Source organism: Entelurus aequoreus, linkage group LG07, assembly GCF_033978785.1.
Source record: "Entelurus aequoreus isolate RoL-2023_Sb linkage group LG07, RoL_Eaeq_v1.1, whole genome shotgun sequence".
Lineage (NCBI taxonomy): Eukaryota > Metazoa > Chordata > Actinopteri > Syngnathiformes > Syngnathidae > Entelurus > Entelurus aequoreus.
This window is the reverse complement of record NC_084737.1, coordinates 6,235,594-6,260,479: the sequence shown is the minus strand read 5'-3', so window position 1 is coordinate 6,260,479 and position 24,886 is coordinate 6,235,594. Positions and strand designations below refer to the sequence as shown.

Sequence of the window (24,886 nt, the reverse complement as noted above, 5' to 3'; positions counted from 1 at the left end):
TAATTTTTGTGTCAAAATATAATTTTTGTGTCAAAATATAATTTTCGCGTCAAAATATCATTTTTATGTCAAAATATATTTTTACTGTCAAAATATAATTTTCGTGTCAAAATAGCATTTTCATGTCAAAATATCATTTTCGTATCTAAAAATCACTCTCGTGTCAAAATATTTTTACGTCAAAACATAATTTTAATGTCAAAATATAATTTTGATGTCAAAATATGATTTTGATGTCAAAATATAATTTTAATGTCAAAATATAATTTTCGTATCTAAAAATCACTCTCGTGTCAAAATATTTTTACGTCAAAATATAATTTTTATGTCAAAATAGATTTTTCTTGTCAAAATATCATTTTTGCGTCAAAATATCATTTTCGTGTCAAAAAATCATTTTCGTGTCAAAATATCACTATTATTATTGCTGTTGTTTTAAGACTATTTTATGTAGGTTTGTTTTAAAAGCACTGAGCTGGATTGCTGTCCAATTTTGTTTTTTCCATACAATGACAATAAAGGTATTCTTATTCTGATCACTTTTGTGTCAAAATATAATTTTTGCGTCAAAATATAATTTTTGCGTCAAAATATAATTTTCGCATCAAAATATAATTTTCACGTCAAAATATCCCATTTTGTGTCAAAATATCACTTTCGTGTCAAAATATCGTTATCACGTCAAAATGTCACTTTCGTGTCAAAATATAATTTTCGCGTCAAAATATAATTTTTATATCAAAATATCATTTTCGCATCAAAATATCATTTTTACGTCAAAATATATTTTTCGCGTAAAAATAGCACTTTCGTGTCAAAATAGCATTTTCGTGTCAAAATACCATTTTCGTATCAAAATATCACTTTCGTGTCAAAATATTTTTACGTCAAAATATCATGTTCCCGTCAAAATATAATTTTTATGTCATAATATAATTTTTATGTCGAAATATATTTTTTCTTGTCAAAATATCATTTTCGCATCAAAATATAATTTTCGTGTCAAAATAGCTTTTTCGCGCCAAAATGTCACTTTCGTGTCAAAATATGATTTTTGTGTCAAAATATAATTTTTATGTCAAAATGTCATTTTTATGTCAAAATGTCATTTTTATGTCAAAATATCATTTTCGCATCAAAATATCATTTTGATGTGAAAATATATTTTTCGCGTCAAAATAGCACTTTCGTGTCAAAATGGCATTTTCGTGTCAAAATATAATTTTTGTATCAAAATATCACTTTCGTGTCAAAATATTTTTCCGTCAAAATATCATTTTCGCGTCAAAATATAATTTTTATGTCAAAATATAATTTTATGTCAAAATATCATTTTAATGTCAAAATATCATTTTCATGTCAAAATATAATTTATATGTCAAAATTTATTTTTCTTGTCAAAATATAATTTTCGCATCAAAATATCATTTTCGTGTCAAAATATCATTTTCGTATCAAAATATCATTTTCGTATCAAAATATCACTTTCGTGTCAAAATATTTTGACGTCAAAATATAATTTTCACATCAAAATATAATTTTAATGTCAAAATATAATTTTTGCGTCAAAATATAATTTTTGTGTCAAAATATCATTTTTGTGTCAAAATATAATTTTCACGTCAAAATATCATTTTGACGTCAAAATATTTTCACGTCAAAATATCAGTTTCGCATCAAAATATAATTTTATGTGAAAATATAATTTTCGCATCAACATATCATTTTATGTGAAAATATAATTTTCGTGTCAAAATATAATTTTTGCGTCAAAATATCATTTTCGTGTCAATATATCATTTTTATGTCAAAATAAAATTTTCGTGTCAAATATCATTTTTATGTCAAAATATATGTTTCGCATCAAAATAGCACTTTCGTGTCAAAATTGTCAGGTTTGTCGCTGACAGTTTAGTTATGGTTTGGTTTTTCCTCTGTCTTTTATTTCCTGTCAGCGCTCTTATTTTGGTTATTTCCTGCTCTTCTCCCTGAGTGCTGTTTTCCCTCAGCTGCGGCTGAATGGCACCTGGCCACACCTGGGGCCAATCAACCGGCTGCTATTTAAACCTGCCTTGCCATCCAGTCTGGGCTGGAGTATTGTCGCTGATACTTGTCGATGTCTTTGTTTGCGGTAAGCTGTTCCTGTTTGCTAGTTCCTAATTGCTATTTACAGTTTGCTGTCTCCTAGCTTCTTGTTTCATGTTATCCTGTTAGCCGTTAGTTGTTTCCAGTTTTTCTGTTTGCTGTTTTCAGTTTGGCTATTCCTAGTCCCTGGTTTGTGTTTTACATTTATTTTGGACATGAAATTATGTTTTCCTGTACCAAGCCTGCCTTCTCTGCATCTTGGGGTTCGTCACCAACACCTCGTGACAAAAATAGCATTTTCGTGTCAAAATATAATTTTCGTATCAAAATATCACTTTCGTGTTAAAATATTTTTACGTCAAAATATCATGTTTGCGTCAAAATATAATTTTTATGTCAAAATATAATTTTTATGTCAAAATATGTTTCTTGTCAAAATAGCATTTTCCTATCAAAATATCACTTTCGTGTCAAAATATTTTTACGTCAAAATATAATTTTTGTCAAAATATAATTTTTATGTCATAATATAATTTTTATGTCAAAATATAATTGTTCTTGTCAAAATATCATTTTCGCATCAAAATATCATTTTCGTGTCAAAATGTCACTTTCGTGTCAAAATGTCACTTTCGTGTCAAAATATGATTTTTATGTCAAAATATCATTTTCACATCAAAATATCATTTTTATGTCAAAATATATTTTTAGCATCAAAATATCATTTTTATGTCAAAATATATTTTTCGCGTCAAAATAGCACTTTCGTGTCAAAATGGCATTTCCGTGTCAAAATATAATTTTTGTATCAAAATATCACTTTCGTGTCCAAATATTTTTACGTCAAAATATCATGTTCGCGTCAAAATATAATTTTTATGTCAAAATATAATTGTTCTTGTCAAAATATCATTTTCGCATCAAAATATCATTTTCGTGTCAAAATGTCACTTTCGTGTCAAAATGTCACTTTCGTGTCAAAATATGATTTTTATGTCAAAATATCATTTTCGCATCAAAATATCATTTTTATGTCAAAATATATTTTTAGCATCAAAATATCATTTTTATGTCAAAATATATTTTTCGCGTCAAAATAGCACTTTCGTGTCAAAATGGCATTTCCGTGTCAAAATATAATTTTTGTATCAAAATATCACTTTCGTGTCCAAATATTTTTACGTCAAAATATCATGTTCGCGTCAAAATATAATTTTTATGTCAAAATATCATTTTGATGTCAAAATATCATTTTTATGTCAAAATATCATTTTTATGTCAAAATATCTTTTATATGTCAAAATTTATTTTTCTTGTCAAAATATAATTTTCGCATCAAAATATAATTTTCGCATCAAAATATCATTTTCGTGTCAAAATATCATTTTCGTGTCAAAATATCATTTTCGTGTCAAAATATCATTTTCGTATCAAAATATCACTTTCGTGTCAAAATATTTTGACGTCAAAATATAATTTTCACATCAAAATATCAGTTTCATGTCAAAATATAATTTTTGCGTCAAAATATAATTTTTGCGTCAAAATATCATTTTTGTGTCAAAATATCATTTTTGTCTCAAAATATAATTTATATGTCAAAATATAATTTTCGCATCAAAATATCTTTCGTGTGAAAATATAATTTTCATGTCAAAATATCATTTTTGCGTGAAAATATAATTTTTGTGTCAAAATATCATTTTCGCATCAATATATCATTTTCGCATCAATATATCATTTTTATGTCAAAATATATTTTTCGCGTCAAAATAGTACTTTCATGTCAAAATGGCATTTTCGTGTCAAAATGGCATTTCCGCGTCAAAATGTCACTTTCGTGTCAAAATATGATTTTCGCGTCAAAATGTCACTTTCGTGTCAAAATATCATTTTTATGTCAAAATATCATTTTCGCATCAAAATATCATTTTGATGTCAAAATATATTTTTCGCATCAAAATATCATTTTGATGTCAAAATATATTTTTCGCATCAAAATATCATTTTGATGTCAAAATATATTTTTCGCATCAAAATATCATTTTGATGTCAAAATATATTTTTCGCATCAAAATATCATTTTGATGTCAAAATATATTTTTCGCATCAAAATATCATTTTTGTATCAAAATATCACTTTCATGTCAAAATATTTTTACGTCAAAATATAATTTTTATGTCAAAATATAATTTTTATGTCAAAATATAATTTTTATGTCAAAATATCATTTTTATGTCAAAATATAATGTATATGTCAAAATTAATTTTTCTTGTCAAAATATAATTTTCGCGTCAAAATATCATTTTCGCGTCAAAATATCATTTTCGCGTCAAAATATCATTTTCGCGTCAAAATATCATTTTCGCGTCAAAATATCATTTTCGCGTCAAAATATCATTTTTGTATCAAAATATCACTTTCGTGTCAAAATATTTTGACGTCAAAATATAATTTTCACATCAAAATATAATTTTCATGTCAAAATATAATTTTTGCGTCAAAATATAATTTTTATGTTAAAATATGTTTCTTGTCAAAATAACAAAAGTACTGAAAATTGGTACCGTTGAGAACCCAGGTAACAGGAATGTGAACAGTAACCAAACCGTACTTATTACATTGGGGTTGTCCTGATACCAATATTTTGGTACCGGTACCAAAATATATTTCAATACTTTTCTAAATATTATTATTTTGTACACATTATGAGGGACAAACTGTCGAAAATTGATTTTTAATCTACTTGTTCATTTACTGTTAATATCTGCTTATTTTCTGTTTTAACATGTTCTATCTACACTTCTGTTCAAATGTAATAATCACTTATTCTTCTCTTCTTTGATACTTGACATTAGTTTTGGATGATACTACACATTTAGGTATGAATCCGATACCAAGTAGTTACAGGATCATACATTGGTCATATTCAAAGTCCTCATGTGTCCAGGGACGTATTTACTGACTTTATAAACTAAAAAAAACTAAAAAATATTTTGTGATGCTAAACAATATCGATGTAATCATAGTAGTATCAACTATATACACTCCTGTACTTGGTATCATTACAGTGGATGTCAAGTGTAGATCCACCCATGGCATTTGTTTACATTGTGACGCCGGTGAGCTATTGTATCCTCCTACGGTGTGTAATGAAGCATGTTTAGCTATTCCTCATCCTCCAGTGATAACGATACTTGAAATAAACTTACTTTGTCGCCATGGAGGCCAGGATTAGTTATTTAGAAGTAGCTAAAACACTGTGGATGGACGTTAGCTGCTAGCTAGCTAGCCATGTCTTAAAGCAGCTCTTCCTGAGGGTGTTTCAGTGTTATAACTTCACCTTTATCTTTACTTTTTACACTAAAATGCATCCATTCTCCCTTTTCTGTCTACACACTGTGTCTGCTTGTAAGGTGTGTGTGTGTGTGTGTGTGTGTGTGTGTGTGTGTGTGTGTGTGTGTGTGTGTGTGTGTGTGTGTGTGTGTGTGTGTGTGTGTGTGTGTGTGTGTGTGTGTGTGTGTGTGTGTGTGTGTGTGTGTGTGTGTGTGTGTGTGTGTGTGTGTGTGTGTGTGTGTGTGTGTGTGTGTGTGTGTGTGTGTGTGTGTGTGTGTGTGTGTGTGTGTGTGTGTGTGTGTGTGTGTGTGTGTGTGTGTGTGTGTGTGTGTGTGTGCTGCCATACATGCTCCTCTGCTCTTAACACCAGCAATGTCACCACATGACGACGACATGACATCATGCCTGTTAAAAAAAAAAAAATGGTGGAGACTGGTACTTTTCAGAGGCGGTATAGTACTGAATATGATTCATTAGTATGGTGGTACTTTACTAGTACTGTTATACCGTATAACCCTACATCACATAGGGGGCGCTACCAATTTCACCATGTGGTGCAGCAGTCTCAAAGGCAGAAAAAAGTGTTAAGTCATTTGTTTCTGTAATAATATTCTTATCCAAAGTCAATAATAGTAATAATGTATTTGTCTGGGCTGTGACCTCACCACCAGGACACACACAATGTCCTGATTGGCAAACAGTGCAGAGCGGCGTCTGTCTCCAAGCACAACCAGCATATTGTGACGCCATGATGTCACACCATGATGTCACACCATGATGTCACTCCATGATCAGCCCCACTGACTTTGTGGTCTACATAATTAATTATTAAATAATACATAGCATATTTGTTCGGACCATAGGGCGCACCAGAATATAAGTCGCATTAAAGGAGTCATATTATTATGAATTTTTTCTAAATGTAAAAGACTTCTTTGTGGTCTACATAATTAATTCTTAAATAATACGTCGCATATTTTTTCGGACCATAGGGCGCACCAGAATATAAATTGCATTAAAGGAATCATATTTTTAGGATTTTTTTCTAAATGTAAAATACTTCTTTGTGGTCTACGTCCATCCATCCATCCATCTTCTTGCGCTTATCCGAGGTCGGGTCTACATAATTAATTATTAAATAATACATAGCATATTTTTCGGACCATAGGGCGCACCGGATTAGAAGACACATTAAAAGGGGTCATATAATTATGATTTTTTTCTAAATGTAAAATACTTCTTTGTGGTCTACATAATTAATTCATTATTAAATAATACATAGCATATTTTAAATAATACATAACATATTTTTTTGGACCATAGGGCGCACCGGATTATAAGGCGCATTAAAGGGGTCATATTATTATGATTTTTTTCTAAATGTAAAAGTCTTCTTTGTGGTCTACATAATTAATTATTAAATAATACATAGCACATTTTAAATAATACATAGCATATTTTTAATAATACATAGTACATTTTAAATAATACATAGCATATTTTTCGGACCATAGGGCGCACCGGATTATAAGGCGCATTAAAAGGAGTCATATTATAATTAATTTTTTGTAAATGTAAAAGTCTTCTTTGTGGTCTACATAATTAATTCTTAAATAATACATAGCATATTTTTTCGGACCATAGGGCGCACCAGAATATAAGTCGCATTAAAGGAGTCATATTATTATGAATTTTTTCTAAATGTAAAAGACTTCTTTGTGGTCTACATAATTAATTCTTAAATAATATGTTGCATATTTTTTCGGACCATAGGGCGCACCAGAATATAAGTTGCATTAAAGGAGTCATATTATTAGGATTTTTTTCTAAATGTAAAATACTTCTTTGTGGTCTACGTCCATCCATCCATCTTCTTCCGCTTATCCGAGGTCGGGTCTACATAATTAATTATTAAATAATACATAGCATATTTTTCGGACCATAGGGCGCACCGGATTAGAAGACACATTAAAAGGGGTCATATAATTATGATTTTTTTCTAAATGTAAAATACTTCTTTGTGGTCTACAAAATTAATTCATTATTAAATAATACATAGCATATTTTAAATAATACATAACATATTTTTTTGGACCATAGGGCGCACCGGATTATAAGGCGCATTAAAGGAGTCATATTATTATGATTTTTTTCTAAATGTAAAAGTCTTCTTTGTGGTCTACATAATTAATTATTAAATAATACATAGCACATTTTAAATAATACATAGCATATTTTTAATAATACATAGCACATTTTAAATAATACATAGCATATTTTTCGGACCATAGGGCGCACCGGATTATAAGGCGCATTAAAAGGAGTCATGTTATAATGAATTTTTTCTAAATGTAAAAGTCTTCTTTGTGGTCTACATAATTAATTATTAAATAATACATAGCATATTTTTTCGGACCATAGGGCGCACCAGAATATAAGTCGCATTAAAGGAGTCATTTTATTATGAATTTTTTCTAAATGTAAAAGACTTCTTTGTGGTATACATAATTAATTCTTAAATAATACGTCGCATATTTTTTCGGACAATAGGGCGCACCAGAATATAAGTCGCATTAAAGGAGTCATATTATTAGGATTTTTTTCTAAATGTAAAATACTTCTTTGTGGTCTACGTCCATCCATCCATCCATCTTCTTCCGCTTATCCGAGGTCGGGTCTACATAATTAATTATTAAATAATACATAGCATATTTTTTGGACCATACGGCGCACCGGATTAGAAGACACATTAAAAGGGGTCATATAATTATGATTTTTTTCTAAATGTAAAATACTTCTTTGTGGTCTACATAATTAATTCATTATTAAATAATACATAGCATATTTTAAATAATACATAACATATTTTTTTGGACCATAGGGCGCACCGGATTATAAGGCGCATTAAAGGGGTCATATTATTATGATTTTTTTCTAAATGTAAAAGTCTTCTTTGTGGTCTACATAATTAATTATTAAATAATACATAGCACATTTTAAATAATACATAGCATATTTTTCGGACCATAGGGTGCACCGGATTATAAGGCGCATTAAAAGGAGTCATATTATAATGAATTTTTTCTAAATGTAAAAGTCTTCTTTGTGGTCTACATAATTAATTCTTAAATAATACATAGCATATTTTTTCGGACCATAGGGCGCACCAGAATATAAGTCGCATTAAAGGAGTCATATTATTATGAATTTTTTCTAAATGTAAAAGACTTCTTTGTGGTCTACATAATTAATTCTTAAATAATATGTCGCATATTTTTTCGGACCATAGGGCGCACCAGAATATAAGTTGCATTAAAGGAGTCATATTATTAGGATTTTTTTCTAAATGTAAAATACTTCTTTGTGGTCTACGTCCATCCATCCATCTTCTTCCGCTTATCCGAGGTCGGGTCTACATAATTAATTATTAAATAATACATAGCATATTTTTCGGACCATAGGGCGCACCGGATTAGAAGACACATTAAAAGGGGTCATATAATTATGATTTTTTTCTAAATGTAAAATACTTCTTTGTGGTCTACAAAATTAATTCATTATTAAATAATACATAGCATATTTTAAATAATACATAACATATTTTTTTGGACCATAGGGCGCACCGGATTATAAGGCGCATTAAAGGAGTCATATTATTATGATTTTTTTCTAAATGTAAAAGTCTTCTTTGTGGTCTACATAATTAATTATTAAATAATACATAGCACATTTTAAATAATACATAGCATATTTTTAATAATACATAGCATATTTTTCGGACCATAGGGCGCACCGGATTATAAGGCGCATTAAAAGGAGTCATATTATAATGAATTTTTTCTAAATGTAAAAGTCTTCTTTGTGGTCTACATAATTAATTATTAAATAATACATAGCATATTTTTTCGGACCATAGGGCGCACCAGAATATAAGTCGCATTAAAGGAGTTATATTATTATGAATTTTTTCTAAATGTAAAAGACTTCTTTGTGGTCTACATAATTAATTCTTAAATAATACGTCGCATATTTTTTCGGACAATAGGGCGCACCAGAATATAAGTCGCATTAAAGGAGTCATATTATTAGGATTTTTTTCTAAATGTAAAATACTTCTTTGTGGTCTACGTCCATCCATCCATCCATCTTCTTCCGCTTATCCGAGGTCGGGTCTACATAATTAATTATTAAATAATACATAGCATATTTTTCGGACCATAGGGCGCACCGGATTAGAAGACACATTAAAAGGGGTCATATAATTATGATTTTTTTCTAAATGTAAAATACTTCTTTGTGGTCTACATAATTAATTAATTATTAAATAATACATAGCATATTTTAAATAATACATAACATATTTTTTTGGACCATAGGGCGCACCGGATTATAAGGCGCATTAAAGGAGTCATATTATTATGATTTTTTTCTAAATGTAAAAGTCTTCTTTGTGGTCTACATAATTAATTATTAAATAATACATAGCACATTTTAAATAATACATAGCATATTTTTCGGACCATAGGGCGCACCGGATTATAAGGCGCATTAAAAGGAGTCATATTATAATGAATTTTTTCTAAATGTAAAAGTCTTCTTTGTGGTCTACATAATTAATTATTAAATAATACATAGCACATTTTAAATAATACATAGCATATTTTTCGGACCATAGGGCGCACCGGATTATAAGGCGCATTAAAAGGAGTCATATTATAATGAATTTTTTCTAAATGTAAAAGTCTTCTTTGTGGTCTACATAATTAATTATTAAATAATACATAGCATATTTTTTCGGACCATAGGGCGCACCAGAATATAAGTCGCATTAAAGGAGTCATATTATTATGAATTCTTTCTAAATGTAAAAGACTTCTTTGTGGCCTACATAATTAATTCTTAAATAATACGTTGCATATTTTTTCGGACCATAGGGCGCACCAGAATATAAGTCTCATTAAAGGAGTCATATTATTAGGATTTTTTTCTAAATGTAAAATACTTCTTTGTGGTCTACGTCCATCCATCCATCCATCTTCTTCCGCTTATCCGAGGTCAGGTCTACATAATTAATTATTAAATAATACATAGCATATTTTTCGGACCATAGGGCGCACCGGATTAGAAGACACATTAAAAGGGGTCATATAATTATGATTTTTTTCTAAATGTAAAATACTTCTTTGTGGTCTACATAATTAATTCATTATTAAATAATACATAGCCTATTTTAAATAATACATAACATATTTTTTCGGACCCTAGGGCGCACCGGATTATAAGGCGCATTAAAGAAGTCATATTATTATGATTTTTTTCTAAATGTAAAAGTCTTCCTTGTGGTCTACATAATTAATTATTAAATAATACATAGCACATTTTAAATAATACATAGCATATTTTTAATAATACATAGCACATTTTTAATAATACATAGCATATTTTTCGGACTATAGGGCGCACCGGATTATAAGGCGCATTAAAAGGAGTCATATTATAATGAATTTTTTCTAAATGTAAGTCTTCTTTGTGGTCTACATAATTAATTATTAAATAATACATAGCATATTTTTTCGGACCATAGGGCGCACCAGAATATAAGTCGCATTAAAGGAGTCATATTATTATGAATTTTTTCTAAATGTAAAAGACTTCTTTGTGGTATACATAATTAATTCTTAAATAATACGTCGCATATTTTTTCGGACCATAGGGCGCACCAGAATATAAGTCCGAATGAGTTAAATGTTTAAAATGACTGGTTAAAGGCCTACTGAAATGAATTTTTTTTATTCAAACGGGGATAGCAGATCCATTCTATGTGTCATACTTGATCATTTCGCGATATTGCCATATTTTTGCTGAAAGGATTTAGTAGAGAAAATCGACGATAAAGTTCGCAACTTTTGCTCGCTGATAAAAAAAAAGCCTTGCCTGTACCGGAAGTAGCGTGACGTCACAGGAGCTAGTATTCCTCACAATTCCCCGTTGTTTACAATGGAGCGAGAGAGATTCGGACCGAGAAAGCGACGATTACCCCATTAATTTGAGCGAGGATGAAAGATTCGTAGATGAGGAACGTTACAGTGAAGGACTTGAGAGGCAGTGATGGACGTATCTTTTTTCGCTCTGACCGTAACTTAGGTTGGATTCCACACTCTCTCCTTTTTCTATTGTGGATCACGGATTTGTATTTTAAACCACCTCGGATGCTATATCCTCTTGAAAATGAGAGTCGAGCACGCGAAATGGACATTTAAAGTGACTTTTATCTCCACGACAATACATCGGTGACACACTTAGCTACTGAGCTAACGTGATAGCATCGTTCTCAAATGCAGATAGAAACAAAAGAAATAAACCCCTGACTGGAAGGATAGACAGAAGATCAACAATACTATTAAACCATGTACATGTAACTACACGGTTAAAAATTCTCAGCCTGGTAAGGCTTAACAATGCTGTTGCTAATTTAAGCAACTTAGCAACCGGACCTCACAGAACTATGATAAAAACATTAGCGCTCCACCTACGCCAGCCAGCCCTCATCTTCCCATCAACAGCCGTGCTCACCTGCGTTCCAGCGATCGACGGCGCGACGAAGGACTTCATCCGTGGGTTTGGCGGCAAGCATCGGCTAGGCGTAGTAAGTAGTCCTTGTTGTGTTGCTGTAAGTATTGTACTTAGCCGCTAATACACCGACCGATCCCACCTACAACGTTCTTCTTTGCAGCCTCCGTTGTTCATTAAACAAATTGCAAAAGATTCACCAACACAGATGTCCAGAATACTGTGGAATTTTGTCGAAGAAAACAAGAGGTTTTTGTATCGGGTTCGACGGGGTCCAACCACTTCCGTGGATTTTGTGACGTCACGCGCATAAATCATGTCCAAAGGAGTTTTTCAACCGGAAGTGTGGCGGGAATTTTAAAATGTCACTTTATAAGTTAACCCGGCCGTATTGGCATGTGTTGCAATGTTAAGATTTCATCATTGATGTATAAATTATCAGACTGCGTGGTCGCTAGTAGTGGCTTTCAGTAGGCCTTTAACGGTGCTAAACTATCAGACTGCGTGGTCGCTAGTAGTGGCTTTCAGTAGGCCTTTAACGGTGCTAAACTATCAGACTGCGTGGTCGCTAGTAGTGGCTTTCAGTAGGCCTTTAACGGTGCTAAACTATCAGACTGCGTGGTCGCTAGTAGTGGCTTTCAGTAGGCCTTTAACGGTGCTAAACTATCAGACTGCGTGGTCGCTAGTAGTGGCTTTCAGTAGGCCTTTAACGGTGCTAAACTATCAGACTGCGTGGTCGCTAGTAGTGGCTTTCAGTAGGCTAAACTATCAGACTGCGTGGTCGCTAGTAGTGGCTTTCAGTAGGCCTTTAACGGTGCTAAACTATCAGACTGCGTGGTCGCTAGTAGTGGCTTTCAGTAGGCCTTTAACGGTGCTAAACTATCAGACTGCGTGGTCGCTAGTAGTGGCTTTCGGTAGGCCTTTAACGGTGCTAAACTATCAGACTGCGTGGTCGCTAGTAGTGGCTTTCGGTAGGCCTTTAACGGTGCTAAACTATCAGACTGCGTGGTCGCTAGTAGTGGCTTTCGGTAGGCCTTTAACGGTGCTAAACTATCAGACTGCGTGGTCGCTAGTAGTGGCTTTCAGTCGGCCTTTAACGGTGCTAAACTATCAGACTGCGTGGTCGCTAGTAGTGGCTTTCAGTAGGCCTTTAACGGTGCTAAACTATCAGACTGCGTGGTCGCCAGTAGTGGCTTTCAGTAGGCCTTTAACGGTGCTAAACTATCAGACTGCGTGGTCGCCAGTAGTGGCTTTCAGTAGGCCTTTAACGGTGCTAAACTATCAGACTGCGTGGTCGCCAGTAGTGGCTTTCAGTAGGCCTTTAACGGTGCTAAACTATCAGACTGCGTGGTCGCCAGTAGTGGCTTTCAGTAGGCCTTTAACGGTGCTAAACTATCAGACTGCGTGGTCGCCAGTAGTGGCTTTCAGTAGGCCTTTAACGGTGCTAAACTATCAGACTGCGTGGTCGCTAGTAGTGGCTTTCAGTAGGCCTTTAACGGTGCTAAACTATCAGACTGCGTGGTCGCCAGTAGTGGCTTTCGGTAGGCCTTTAACGGTGCTAAACTATCAGACTGCGTGGTCGCTAGTAGTGGCTTTCGGTAGGCCTTTAACGGTGCTAAACTATCAGACTGCGTGGTCGCTAGTAGTGGCTTTCAGTCGGCCTTTAACGGTGCTAAACTATCAGACTGCGTGGTCGCTGGTAGTGGCTTTCAGTAGGCCTTTAACGGTGCTAAACTATCAGACTGCGTGGTCGCTAGTAGTGGCTTTCAGTCGGCCTTTAACGGTGCTAAACTATCAGACTGCGTGGTCGCTAGTAGTGGCTTTCAGTAGGCCTTTAACGGTGCTAAACTATCAGACTGCGTGGTCGCCAGTAGTGGCTTTCAGTAGGCCTTTAACGGTGCTAAACTATCAGACTGCGTGGTCGCCAGTAGTGGCTTTCAGTAGGCCTTTAACGGTGCTAAACTATCAGACTGCGTGGTCGCCAGTAGTGGCTTTCAGTAGGCCTTTAACGGTGCTAAACTATCAGACTGCGTGGTCGCTAGTAGTGGCTTTCAGTAGGCCTTTAACGGTGCTAAACTATCAGACTGCGTGGTCGCTAGTAGTGGCTTTCAGTAGGCCTTTAACGGTGCTAAACTATCAGACTGCGTGGTCGCTAGTAGTGGCTTTCAGTAGGCCTTTAACGGTGCTAAACTATCAGACTGCGTGGTCGCTAGTAGTGGCTTTCGGTAGGCCTTTAACGGTGCTAAACTATCAGACTGCGTGGTCGCTAGTAGTGGCTTTCGGTAGGCCTTTAACGGTGCTAAACTATCAGACTGCGTGGGACTTTCCGGTCTTGACTTTGGACTTGACTTGAGGGCAAAGACTTGAGACTTACTTGTGACTTGCAAAACCATGACTTGGTCCCAACCTCTGGTACATACTGTACATATAAACATACATCTACATTTACCATCCACACTGAGGGACCAGCGGACAAGAAAACCTTTATCAACACGCATTTGCATTCACTACGAAACATAAATGATTGCTGAACAGAAAGACGTGGAACTGAAAGACCTTCTGCAAGACATTTGGGGGACGTTCATTCAGTTCTTTCATTTTGTAGAAAAAAAAGCAGATGACAACTGTAGTCATTCCAACTTTCTGGCTTTAAGAAACACTAAATGGAGAATATAAATTGTGGTAGTCAGTCAGTCAGAGTTTAATTTGTAGATGGAGTTGAGTGGAAATGTGGAATCACTCAATTGTGAAGAAAACAATATGTACTCGTGCACTCGTGCTTTGTTGCACCACTTCTGGCAGTGTCTGAGGCTCCGACTTCACAAGTGACTAACTTTGTCTCAATACCAATATTTTGATACTTTTCCATACCTTTTGGTACTTTTCTAAATAAAGGGGACCACAAAAAAATGTCATTTGAACAACAAATGTTAGTGTACATGAAACATATGTTTATTATTGTCATTTAGTTCTTCAATAAAATAGTGAACATACGAGACAACTTGTCTTTTAGTAGTAAGTAAACAAACAAAGACTCCTAATTAGTCTGCAGTAACATATTGTGTCATTTATACACCTATTATTTTGTACACATTATAAAGGACAAACTGTAAAAATTGGCCTGCTGCAATGCAAGCAGCCCGTATTATTATTGCTCGTACTTCAAACTTTATTATTATTATTCTAAGTTTTTCTATCCTAAACTCTTACGTCCACTACGAGACGAGCCGGCCAACGAACCCCCACATATGTTATACCGTGGGAGAGGTCTCGTTCGCGCCCATTGCGGGAATCTAAATTGGGAACATTTCGTGTTACCATGGCAACGCTATTCACGAAATCAACAAAAAAAATGGGCCGATTGACTAGGGAACCACCTTTGGTTTAATGCGAGACGAAACCGGCCAACGAACCCCCACATGTGTTATACCGTCGGAAAGGTGTACTTTCCAGCTATAAATGTATTTTAAATTGGGAACATTTCAGGTTACCATGGCGACGCTATTCATGATTGAAGCAAACTTTGCGCCAATTTTTGGGGCAAAAATGGGCCAGCCTACGTTGTCTAATACCATGGCGACGCTATTCACGAAATAAACAACAAATGGGCCAATTGACCAGGGAACCACCTTTGGTTTAATGCGAGACAAACCGGCCAATGAACCCCCACATATGTTATACCGTCGGAAAGGTGTACTTTCCAGCTATAAATGTATTTTAAATTGGGAACATGTCAGGGTACCATGGCGAGGCTATTCACGATTAAAGCAAACTTTGCGCCAATTTTTGGGGCAAAAATGGGCCAGCCTACGTTGTCTAATACGAGATGAAACTGACCATCGGAAAGGTGTACTTTCCATCTATAAATGTATTTTAAATTGGGAACATTTCAGGTTACCATGGCGACGCTATTCACGAAATAAACAAAAAATGGGCCAATTGACTAGGGAACCAACTTTGGTTTAATGCGAGACAAACCGGCCAACGAACCCCCACATATGTTATACCGTCGGAAAGGTGTACTTTCCAGCTATAAATGTATTTTAAATTGGGAACATGTCAGGTTACCATGGCGACGCTATTCACGATTAAAGCAAACTTTGCGCCAATTTTTGGGGCAAAAATGGGCCAGCCTACGTTGTCTAATACGAGACGAAACCGGCCAACGAACCCCCACATGTGTTATACCATCGGTAAGGTCTCGTTGGCGCCGATTGGCGTGTTTTAAATTGGGAACATTTCGTGTTACCATGGCGACGCTATTCACGAAATAAACAAAAAATGGGCCAATTGACTAGGGAACCACCTTTGGTTTAATACGAGACGAAGCAGCCAATGAACCCCCACATGTGTTATACCGTCGGAAAGGTGTACTTTCCAGCTATAAATGTATTTTAAATTGGGAAAATTTCAGGTTACCATGGCGACGCTATTCACGATTGAAGCAAACTTTGCGCCAATTTTTGGGGCAAAAATGGGCCAGCCTACGTTGTCTAATACCATGGCGACGCTATTCACGAAATAAACAAAAAATGGGCCAATTGACTAGGGAACCACCTTTGGTTTAATACGAGACGAAGCAGCCAATGAACCCCCACATGTGTTATACCGTCGGAAAGGTGTACTTTCCAGCTATAAATGTATTTTAAATTGGGAAAATTTCAGGTTACCATGGCGACGCTATTCACGATTGAAGCAAACTTTGCGCCAATTTTTGGGGCAAAAATGGGCCAGCCTACATTGTCTAATACGAAACGAAACCAGCCAATGAACCCCCACATATGTTATACCGTCGGAAAGGTGTACTTTCCAGCTATAAATGTATTTTAAATTGGGAAAATTTTATGTTACCATGGCGACGCTATTCACAAAATAAACAAAAAATGGGCCAATTGACTAGGGAACCAACTTTGGTTTAATGCGAGACAAACCGGCCAACGAACCCCCACATGTGTTATACCATCGGAAAGGTCTTGCTGGCGCCGATTGGCGTGTTTTAAATTGTGAACATTTTGTGTTACCATGGTGACGCTATTCACGAAATAAACAAAAAATGGGCCAATTGACTAGGGAACCACCTTTGGTTTAATGCGAGACGAAGCGGCCAATGAACCCCCACATATGTTATACCGTCGGAAAGGTGTACTTTCCAGCTATAAATGTATTTTAAATTGGGAACATGTCAGGTTACCATGGCGACGCTATTCACAATTAAAGCAAACTTTGCGCCAATTTTTGGGGCAAAAATGGGCCAGCCTACGTTGTCTAATACGAGACGAAACCGGCCAACAAACCCCTGCATGCGTTATACCGTCGGTAAGGTCTCGTTGGCGCCGATTGGCGTATTCTAAATTGGGAACATTTCGTGTTACCATGGCAACGCTATTCACGAAGTAAACAAAAAATGGGCCAATTGACTAAGGAACCACCTTTTGGTTTAATGCGAGACAAAGCGGCCAATGAACCCCCACATATATTATACCGTCGGAAAGGTGTACTTTCCAGCTATAATTGTATTTTAAATTGGGAACATTTCAGGTTACCATGGCGACGCTATTTACGATTAAAGCAAACTTTGCGCCAATTTTTGGGGCAAAAATGGGCCAGCCTACGTTGTCTAATACCATGGCGACGCTATTCACGAAATAAACAACAAATGGGCCAATTGACTAGGGAACCAACTTTGGTTTAATGCGAGACAAACCGGCCAACGAACCCCCACATATGTTATACCGTCGGAAAGGTGTACTTTCCAGCTATAAATGTATTTTAAATTGGGAACATGTCAGGTTACCATGGCGAGGCTATTCACGATTAAAGCAAACTTTGCGCCAATTTTTGGGGCAAAAATGGGCCAGCCTACGTTGTCTAATACGAGACGAAACCGGCCAATGAACCCCCACATGTGTTATACCGTCGGAAAGGTGTACTTTCCAGCTATAAATGTATTTTAAATTGGGAACATTTCAGGTTACCATGGCGACGCTATTGACGATTAAAGCAAACTTTGCGCCAATTTTTGCCCCAAAAATGGGCCAGCCTACGTTGTCTAATACGAGACGAAACCGGCCAATGAACCCCCACATGTGTTATACCGTCGGAAAGGTGTACTTTCCAGCTATAAATGTATTTTAAATTGGGAACATTTTATGTTACCATGGGGACGCTATTCACGATTAAAGCAAACTTTGTGCCAATTTTTGCCCCAAAAATTGGCCAGCCTACGTTGTCTAATACGAGACAAAACCGGCCAACAAACCCCCACATGCGTTATACCGTCGGAAAGGTCTCGTTGGCGCCGATTGGCGTGTTTTAAATTGGGAACATTTCATGTTACCATGGCGACGCTATTCACGGAATAAACAAAAAATGGGCCAATTGACTAGGGAACCACCTTTGGTTTAATGCGAGACGAAGCGGCCAACGAACCCCCGCATGTGTTATACTGTCATTTTTCCAAGTTAAAAAAAATTCCAGGAATTCCCATAATTCCCAGTTTTCCAAACCCTATTTTCAACCTTTATTCTGTCGACTACTCCTCCCACATTTTCCAACCCGCTTCAACCGTTCCACCGTCAAATCATTCCTCTTAATCAGGACTAAGAACGAAGTTTTTTTTTTAACTGGAAAAATTCCCGATTTCCCCGAAATTCCAGGAATTCCGTAGTACCATTTCTCAATTAAAAATGTTACTACTTCAACATTTCTCGACTGTTTTTGAAAAATTCCAACACCAACCACTCATTCAGAAAATTCTAATATTTTACCTTTTTCAAAAAAATTCCCGCTTTTACCGAATTTCCAAATTTCCATGAAATTCCCATTGAAATGAATGGAACATTCTTCAAAGTTCCACAATTCCCACGTTTTTCATCTGATTCAGACTGTTCCAACTTCAAAATATTCAGCCTGTTCAGGAATTGTGTGCTCTACTTCAACTATTCTAAAAAAAAATCCCGGATTTCCCATAATTTCTGTTTTTTATTTTCATTTTCCTTATTCAAAATGAATTGTCCATTTTTCAAACTTCTACAATTCCCACATTTTTCAACCAATTCAAACCATTCTACCTTAACCATATTCCACTTATCCTGGACATTCAAACTATCATTTTTCCAAGTTAAAAAAAATTCCAGGAATTCCCATAATTCCCAGTTTTCCAAACCATATTTTCAACCTTTATTCTGTCGACTACTCCTCCCACATTTTTCAACCCACTTCAACCGTTCCACCGTCAAATCATTCCTCTTAATCAGGACTAAAAACGAAGTGTTTTTTTTAACTGGAAAAATTCCCGATTTCCCCGAAATTCCAGGAATTCCGTAATATCATTTCTCAATTAAAAATGTTACTACTCCAACATTTCTCGACTGTTTTTGAAAAATTCCAACACCAACCACTCATTCAGAAAATTCTAATATTTTACCATTTTCAAAAAAATTCCCGCTTTTACCGAATTTCCAAATTTCCATGAATTTCCCATTGAAATTAATGGAACATTCTTCAAAGTTCCACAATTCCCACATTTTTCATCTGATTCAAACTGTTCCAACTTCAAAATATTCAGCCTGTTCAGGAATTGTGTGCTCTGCTTCAACTATTCTAAAAAAAATTCCCGGATTTCCCATAATTTCTCTTTTTTATTTTCATTTTCCCCATTCAAAATGAATTGTCCATTTTTCAAACTTCTACAATTCCCACATTTTTCAACCAATTCAAACCATTCTAACTTAACCATATTCCACTCGTCCTGGACATTCAAACTATCATTTTTCCAAGTTCAAAAAAATTCCAGGAATTCCCATTGTTCCCAGTTTTCCAAACCTTATTTTCAGCCTTTATTCTGTCGAGTACTCCTCCCACATTTTTTAACCCACTTCAACCGTTCCACCGTCAAATCATTCCTCTTAATCAGGACTAAAAACAAAGTGTTTTTTTAAACTGGAAAAATTCCGATTTCCCCGAAATTCCAGGAATTCCGTAGTACCATTTCTCAATTAAAAATGTTACTACTTCAACATTTCTCGACTGTTTTTGAAAAATTCCAACACCAACCACTCGTTCAGAAAATTCTAATATTTTACCATTTTCAAAAAAATTCCCGCTTTTACCGAATTTCCAAATTTCCATGAAATTCCCATTGAAATGAATGGAACATTCTTCAAAGTTCCACAATTCCCACATTTTTCATCTGATTCAAACTGTTCCAACTGCAAAATATTCAGCATGTTCAGGAATTGTGTGCTCTACTTCAACTATTCTAAAAAAAAAAATCCCGGATTTCCCATAATTTCTGTTTTTTATTTTCATTTTCCCCATTCAAAATGAATTGTATATTACAGTACAGTAAATACAATAACAAAATAAAGGAAAAACAAAAAATTTTAAAAGCAACATTATCAATATTAGTGGTGTAATGTTTTTATTCCAAACAAAATATATACATATTAGATTTTTTTCAAATCGATTATCAATAATCCTGAGTCAAATTACAATCAAATAAATAAAAGTTGCGATTTGGTTGGGAATCAATTTTCTGGAGCATAACTTCAAAACTTTAATTCTACCTGTGCAAGATATTCTTAGCATTTTTTGTCAAAAAAAAAAATTAATACACAAAATAAATAAATATACAAGAAAAATGAATAGGCAAATGACTGAGGATTTCAAAAATAAAATAAAAATAAAAATAAAACACAACTACCTACACAAATTGTGTAACGTGGCAAATACACATTTAACTTTATAAATATTTACTGTCGCTAGCGGCCCTCAGAGGGCGCCATGGTTGCCATAGGGCCCTCACTAAAGACGAGTGTGACATGGAGAATGATGTCCATCCAGACACATTTTTTTATACCACATCAGGAATAATTGTTTTACTATTCAGAAGAAGAATACAAAAGTGACAACCTGTCAATTATTCATTCCCATTGCAGAAGCTTCTATGCAAACTGCAACATGAAGCATTTTTCAGCATTAACAAGCATCGTAGTTACAATGTACTAGAGTTCTACGGTATACCAGTACTAGGATAGTACCGCCATACTAATGAATGAATGATTAAAAAAACGATACCGATAATTTCCGATATTAAATTTTAAAGCATTTTTCGGCCAATAACATCGACAGGCCGATATTATCAGACATCTCTAATAATTTTTTTTCCATAATAAATAATGGCTTGTTTTAAAAATCGTTCCCAATGTAATAATATAAATATATTGAAATGAATCATGTCAAAGAAGAAGATTGAATTGTATTGATCTTCTCCCTAGTTGATGCACTCACCAGAGGCAGCATGGCGGAGGCGCTGGGCGACACCTGGCCCCTGTAGTGGTTGTGGAGCTCCACCAGCATCTCCTCCTGCTCCTCGCTCAGGCCGCCCCAGGCTCCAGGCACCAGCAGGGCGGCCAGCACCAGCCACGCCCACATAGGAGCGCCTGAAGTCGGGCAGCAGGTGGCACCGCGCCCCCTGCTCGGCTCCGGCTGAGACGCCCCGGCGTCGTGGACCTTTGGCGGCGACGCGACCCCCTGCTGGGCGCTGCTGACCTTCTGGGCCTCTGCGGTGCCCTGCTGTTGCATGATGGGAAATGAAGTCCTCCGGGGGGGGGTGAGGACATCCAGAGAGGTGAGTGAAGTCAAAGTGTGTGCCTTCCCTGTGCAGATGTGCGCCTTCCCTGTGCAGATGTGCGCCTTCCCTGTGCAGATGTGCGACTTCCCTGTGCAGATGTGCGCCTCGCACGCTCTGGCAGCTGCTTTAAGAGCGCAGGACACGCCCCTCCATGTGCACACACACACACACATTGTTCACATTTCACACAACATACACACACTCGCATGCACACACACACATCATGCCTCTTTGCCAACTTTGTTACATGGACTTTTTTTTCTCAGCAAAAAGGTCCAATAATCTGATATGTTGTTCTTAAAGGCCTACTGAAAGCCACTACTAGCGACCACGCAGTCTGATAGTTTATATATCAATGATGAAATCTTAACATTGCAACACATGCCAATACGGCCGGGTTAACTTATAAAGTGACATTTTAAAATTCCCGGGAAATATCCGGCTGAAACATCGCGGTATGATGAGGTATGCGCGTGACGAAGTCCGAGTAACGGAAGTTATGGTACCCCGTAGAATCCTATACAAAAAGCTCTGTTTTCATTGCATAATTCCACAGTATTCTGGACATCTTTTGCAATTTGTTTAATGAACAATGAAGGCTGCAAAGAAGACAGTTGTAGGTGGGACCGGTGTATTAGCAGCGGACTACAGCAACACAACCAGGAGGACTTTGTTGGAGCGCTAGCCGCGCTAGCCGCGCTAGCCGGCGACTTCACCTTGACTTCCTACGTCTCCGGGCCGCCAAACGCATCGGGTGAAGTCCTTCGTCCTTCTGCCGATCGCTGGAACGCAGGTGAGCACGGGTGTTGATGAGCAAATGAGGGCTGGCTGGCGTAGGTGGAGAGCTAATGTTTTTAGCATAGCTCTGTGCAGTCCGGTTGCTAAGTTAGCTTCAATGGCGTCGTTAGCACAGCATTGTTAACCTTCGCCAGCCTGGAAAGCAATAACCGTGTATTTACATGTCCACGGTCTAATAGTATTGTTGATTTTCTATCTATACTTCCCGTCAGGGGTTTATTTATTTTGTTTCTATATGCAGTTAAAGCAAGATGCTATCACGTTAGCTCGTAGCTAAAGCATTTCGCCGATGTATTGTCGTGGAGATAAAAGGCACTGAATGTCCATTTCGCGTGCTCGACTCTCATTTTCAAGAGGATATAGTATCCCAGGTGGTTTAAAACACAAATCTGTGATCTACAATAGAAAAAGGAGAGTGTGGAATCCAATGAGCCAGCTTGTACCTAAGTTACGGTCAGAGCGAAAAAAGATACGTCCATCGCTGCCTCTCTAGTCCTTCACTGTAACATTCCTCATCCACGAATCTTTCATCCTCGCTCAAATTAATGGGGTAATCATCACTTTCTCGGTCCGAATCTCTCTCGCTCCATTGTAAACAACGGGGAATTGTGAGGAATACTAGCTCCTGTGACGTCACGCTACTTCCGCTACAGGCAAGGCTTTTTTTTATCAGCGAGCAAAAGTTGCGAACTTTATCGTCGATTTTCTCTAAAATCGACGATAAATCCTAAATCCTTTCAGCAAAAATATGGCAATATCGTGAAATGATCAAGTATGACACATAGAATGGATCTGCTATTCCCGTTTAAATAAAAAAAAAATCATTTCAGTAGGCCTTTAAACCTCTTTTGTTTTATTGACCCCCTTTTTTTGTTTTATTGACCTCTATTTTGTTTTATTGACCCCCTTTTTTTTGTTTTATTGACCTCTCTTTTGTTTTATTGACCCCCTTTTTTTGTTTTATTGACCTCTCTTTTGTTTTATTGACCTCTCTTTTGTTTTATTGACCTCTCTTTTGTTTTATTGACCTCTCTTTTGTTTGTTTTATTGACCTCTCTTTTGTTTTATTGACCTGTTTTGTTTTATTGACCCCCTTTTTTTTGTTTTATTGACCTCTATTTTGTTTTATTGACCTCTATTTTGTTTTATTGACCTCTATTTTGTTTTATTGACCTCTTTTGTTTTATTGACCCCCTTTTTTTTGTTTTATTGACCCCCCTTTTGTTTTATTGACCTCTCTTTTGTTTTATTGACCTCTCTTTTGTTTTATTGACCTCTCTTCTGTTTTATTGACCTCTTTTGTTTTATTGACCCCCTTTTTTTTTATTGACCTATCTTTTGTTTTATTGACCCCCTATTTTGTTTTATTGACCTCTTTTGTTTTATTGACCCCCTTTTTTTTGTTTTATTGACCTCTTTTGTTTTATTGACCCCCTTTTTTTTGTTTTATTGACCTCTCTTCTGTTTTATTGACCTCTTTTGTTTTATTGACCTCTCTTTTGTTTTATTGACCCCCTTTTTTGTTTTATTGACCTCTCTTTTGTTTTATTGACCCCCTTTTGTTTTATTGACCTCTCTTTTGTTTTATTGACCTCTATTTTGTTTTATTGACCTCTCTTCTACTATCAGCATCATTTTTAATACATGCTGCAAGTCTTTTGTTTTGAAATCTGGAGCTCATTGTGACCTTCCTGGCTGGAGATGTTTGTGCCTTCACTTGTCACCAAGTGGAAGGCACGCTCTTTAGCTGTGATAATGTAGTGGATTGTCCGAAGCTTAAACAGGCAACAAAAGTAGTTTAGTACAACAAATGTATTTACCCATTATCAGAAGTGCAGGTTGAATTGAGTTGGCCGTGCAGACAGACCACATGTCACTCCGGAGCAAACAAGACACACACAAGCCAAAATCACTCTCTAGTTCCGGTCTTCTGCCATTTTTTATATGCGTCATTGTTCCTTATCGAGTGCCTCAATGTCTTGTTGTTTTTCCTATCTGTTCCATAACAACTGGAATCCTTTAGACAGTCAACACATTCTGTAGACAGGTTGGCACGACTTAACATTCACTTTTGTCCCACTGGCACAGAATAGGAAAGAAATCAAATGAGCGTACATTCCCATTAGACATGCAATATAGGTCAAAGGTCAGAAATTCTACTACAATAACAAAGTCAGCATGAGGCTGGAGTCTAATATCCCCTTTGTCCACCCTGGGGATTCTCTTTAATTTGTTCACCCTTTCAGCTTCCTGTGACACACACACACATACACGCACACACACACATTCTTGTATGTGTCACCTTCTTGAGACCTGAGAAAAATGCCTCCCTCTTTAGAACCAGCCTTTCTAGATATATAAAGAAGTGTATTTACAACATTAATAATATATACATACTATGCACATATAAAAAAGCTTGTTGTGAAAAATGAGTTGGAATTTCACAAGAAAAAGGTCAAAT

General features: G+C 35.8%; 1 protein-coding gene across 1 annotated transcript in view; it reads right to left on the bottom strand.

Annotated features, from left to right (window-relative positions):
• LOC133653325 (peptidase inhibitor 16-like) overlaps positions 1 to 21,710 on the bottom strand; it is a 35,754-nt gene extending 14,044 nt beyond the window's left edge. The window contains exon 1 of the mRNA XM_062052490.1: positions 21,285 to 21,710. Within this exon, the coding sequence (XP_061908474.1) occupies positions 21,285 to 21,578 (294 nt within the window). The 5' untranslated portion in view covers positions 21,579 to 21,710. The remainder of the gene's footprint in view (positions 1 to 21,284) is intronic.
• Between the last annotated feature and the right edge of the window lie 3,176 nt (positions 21,711 to 24,886).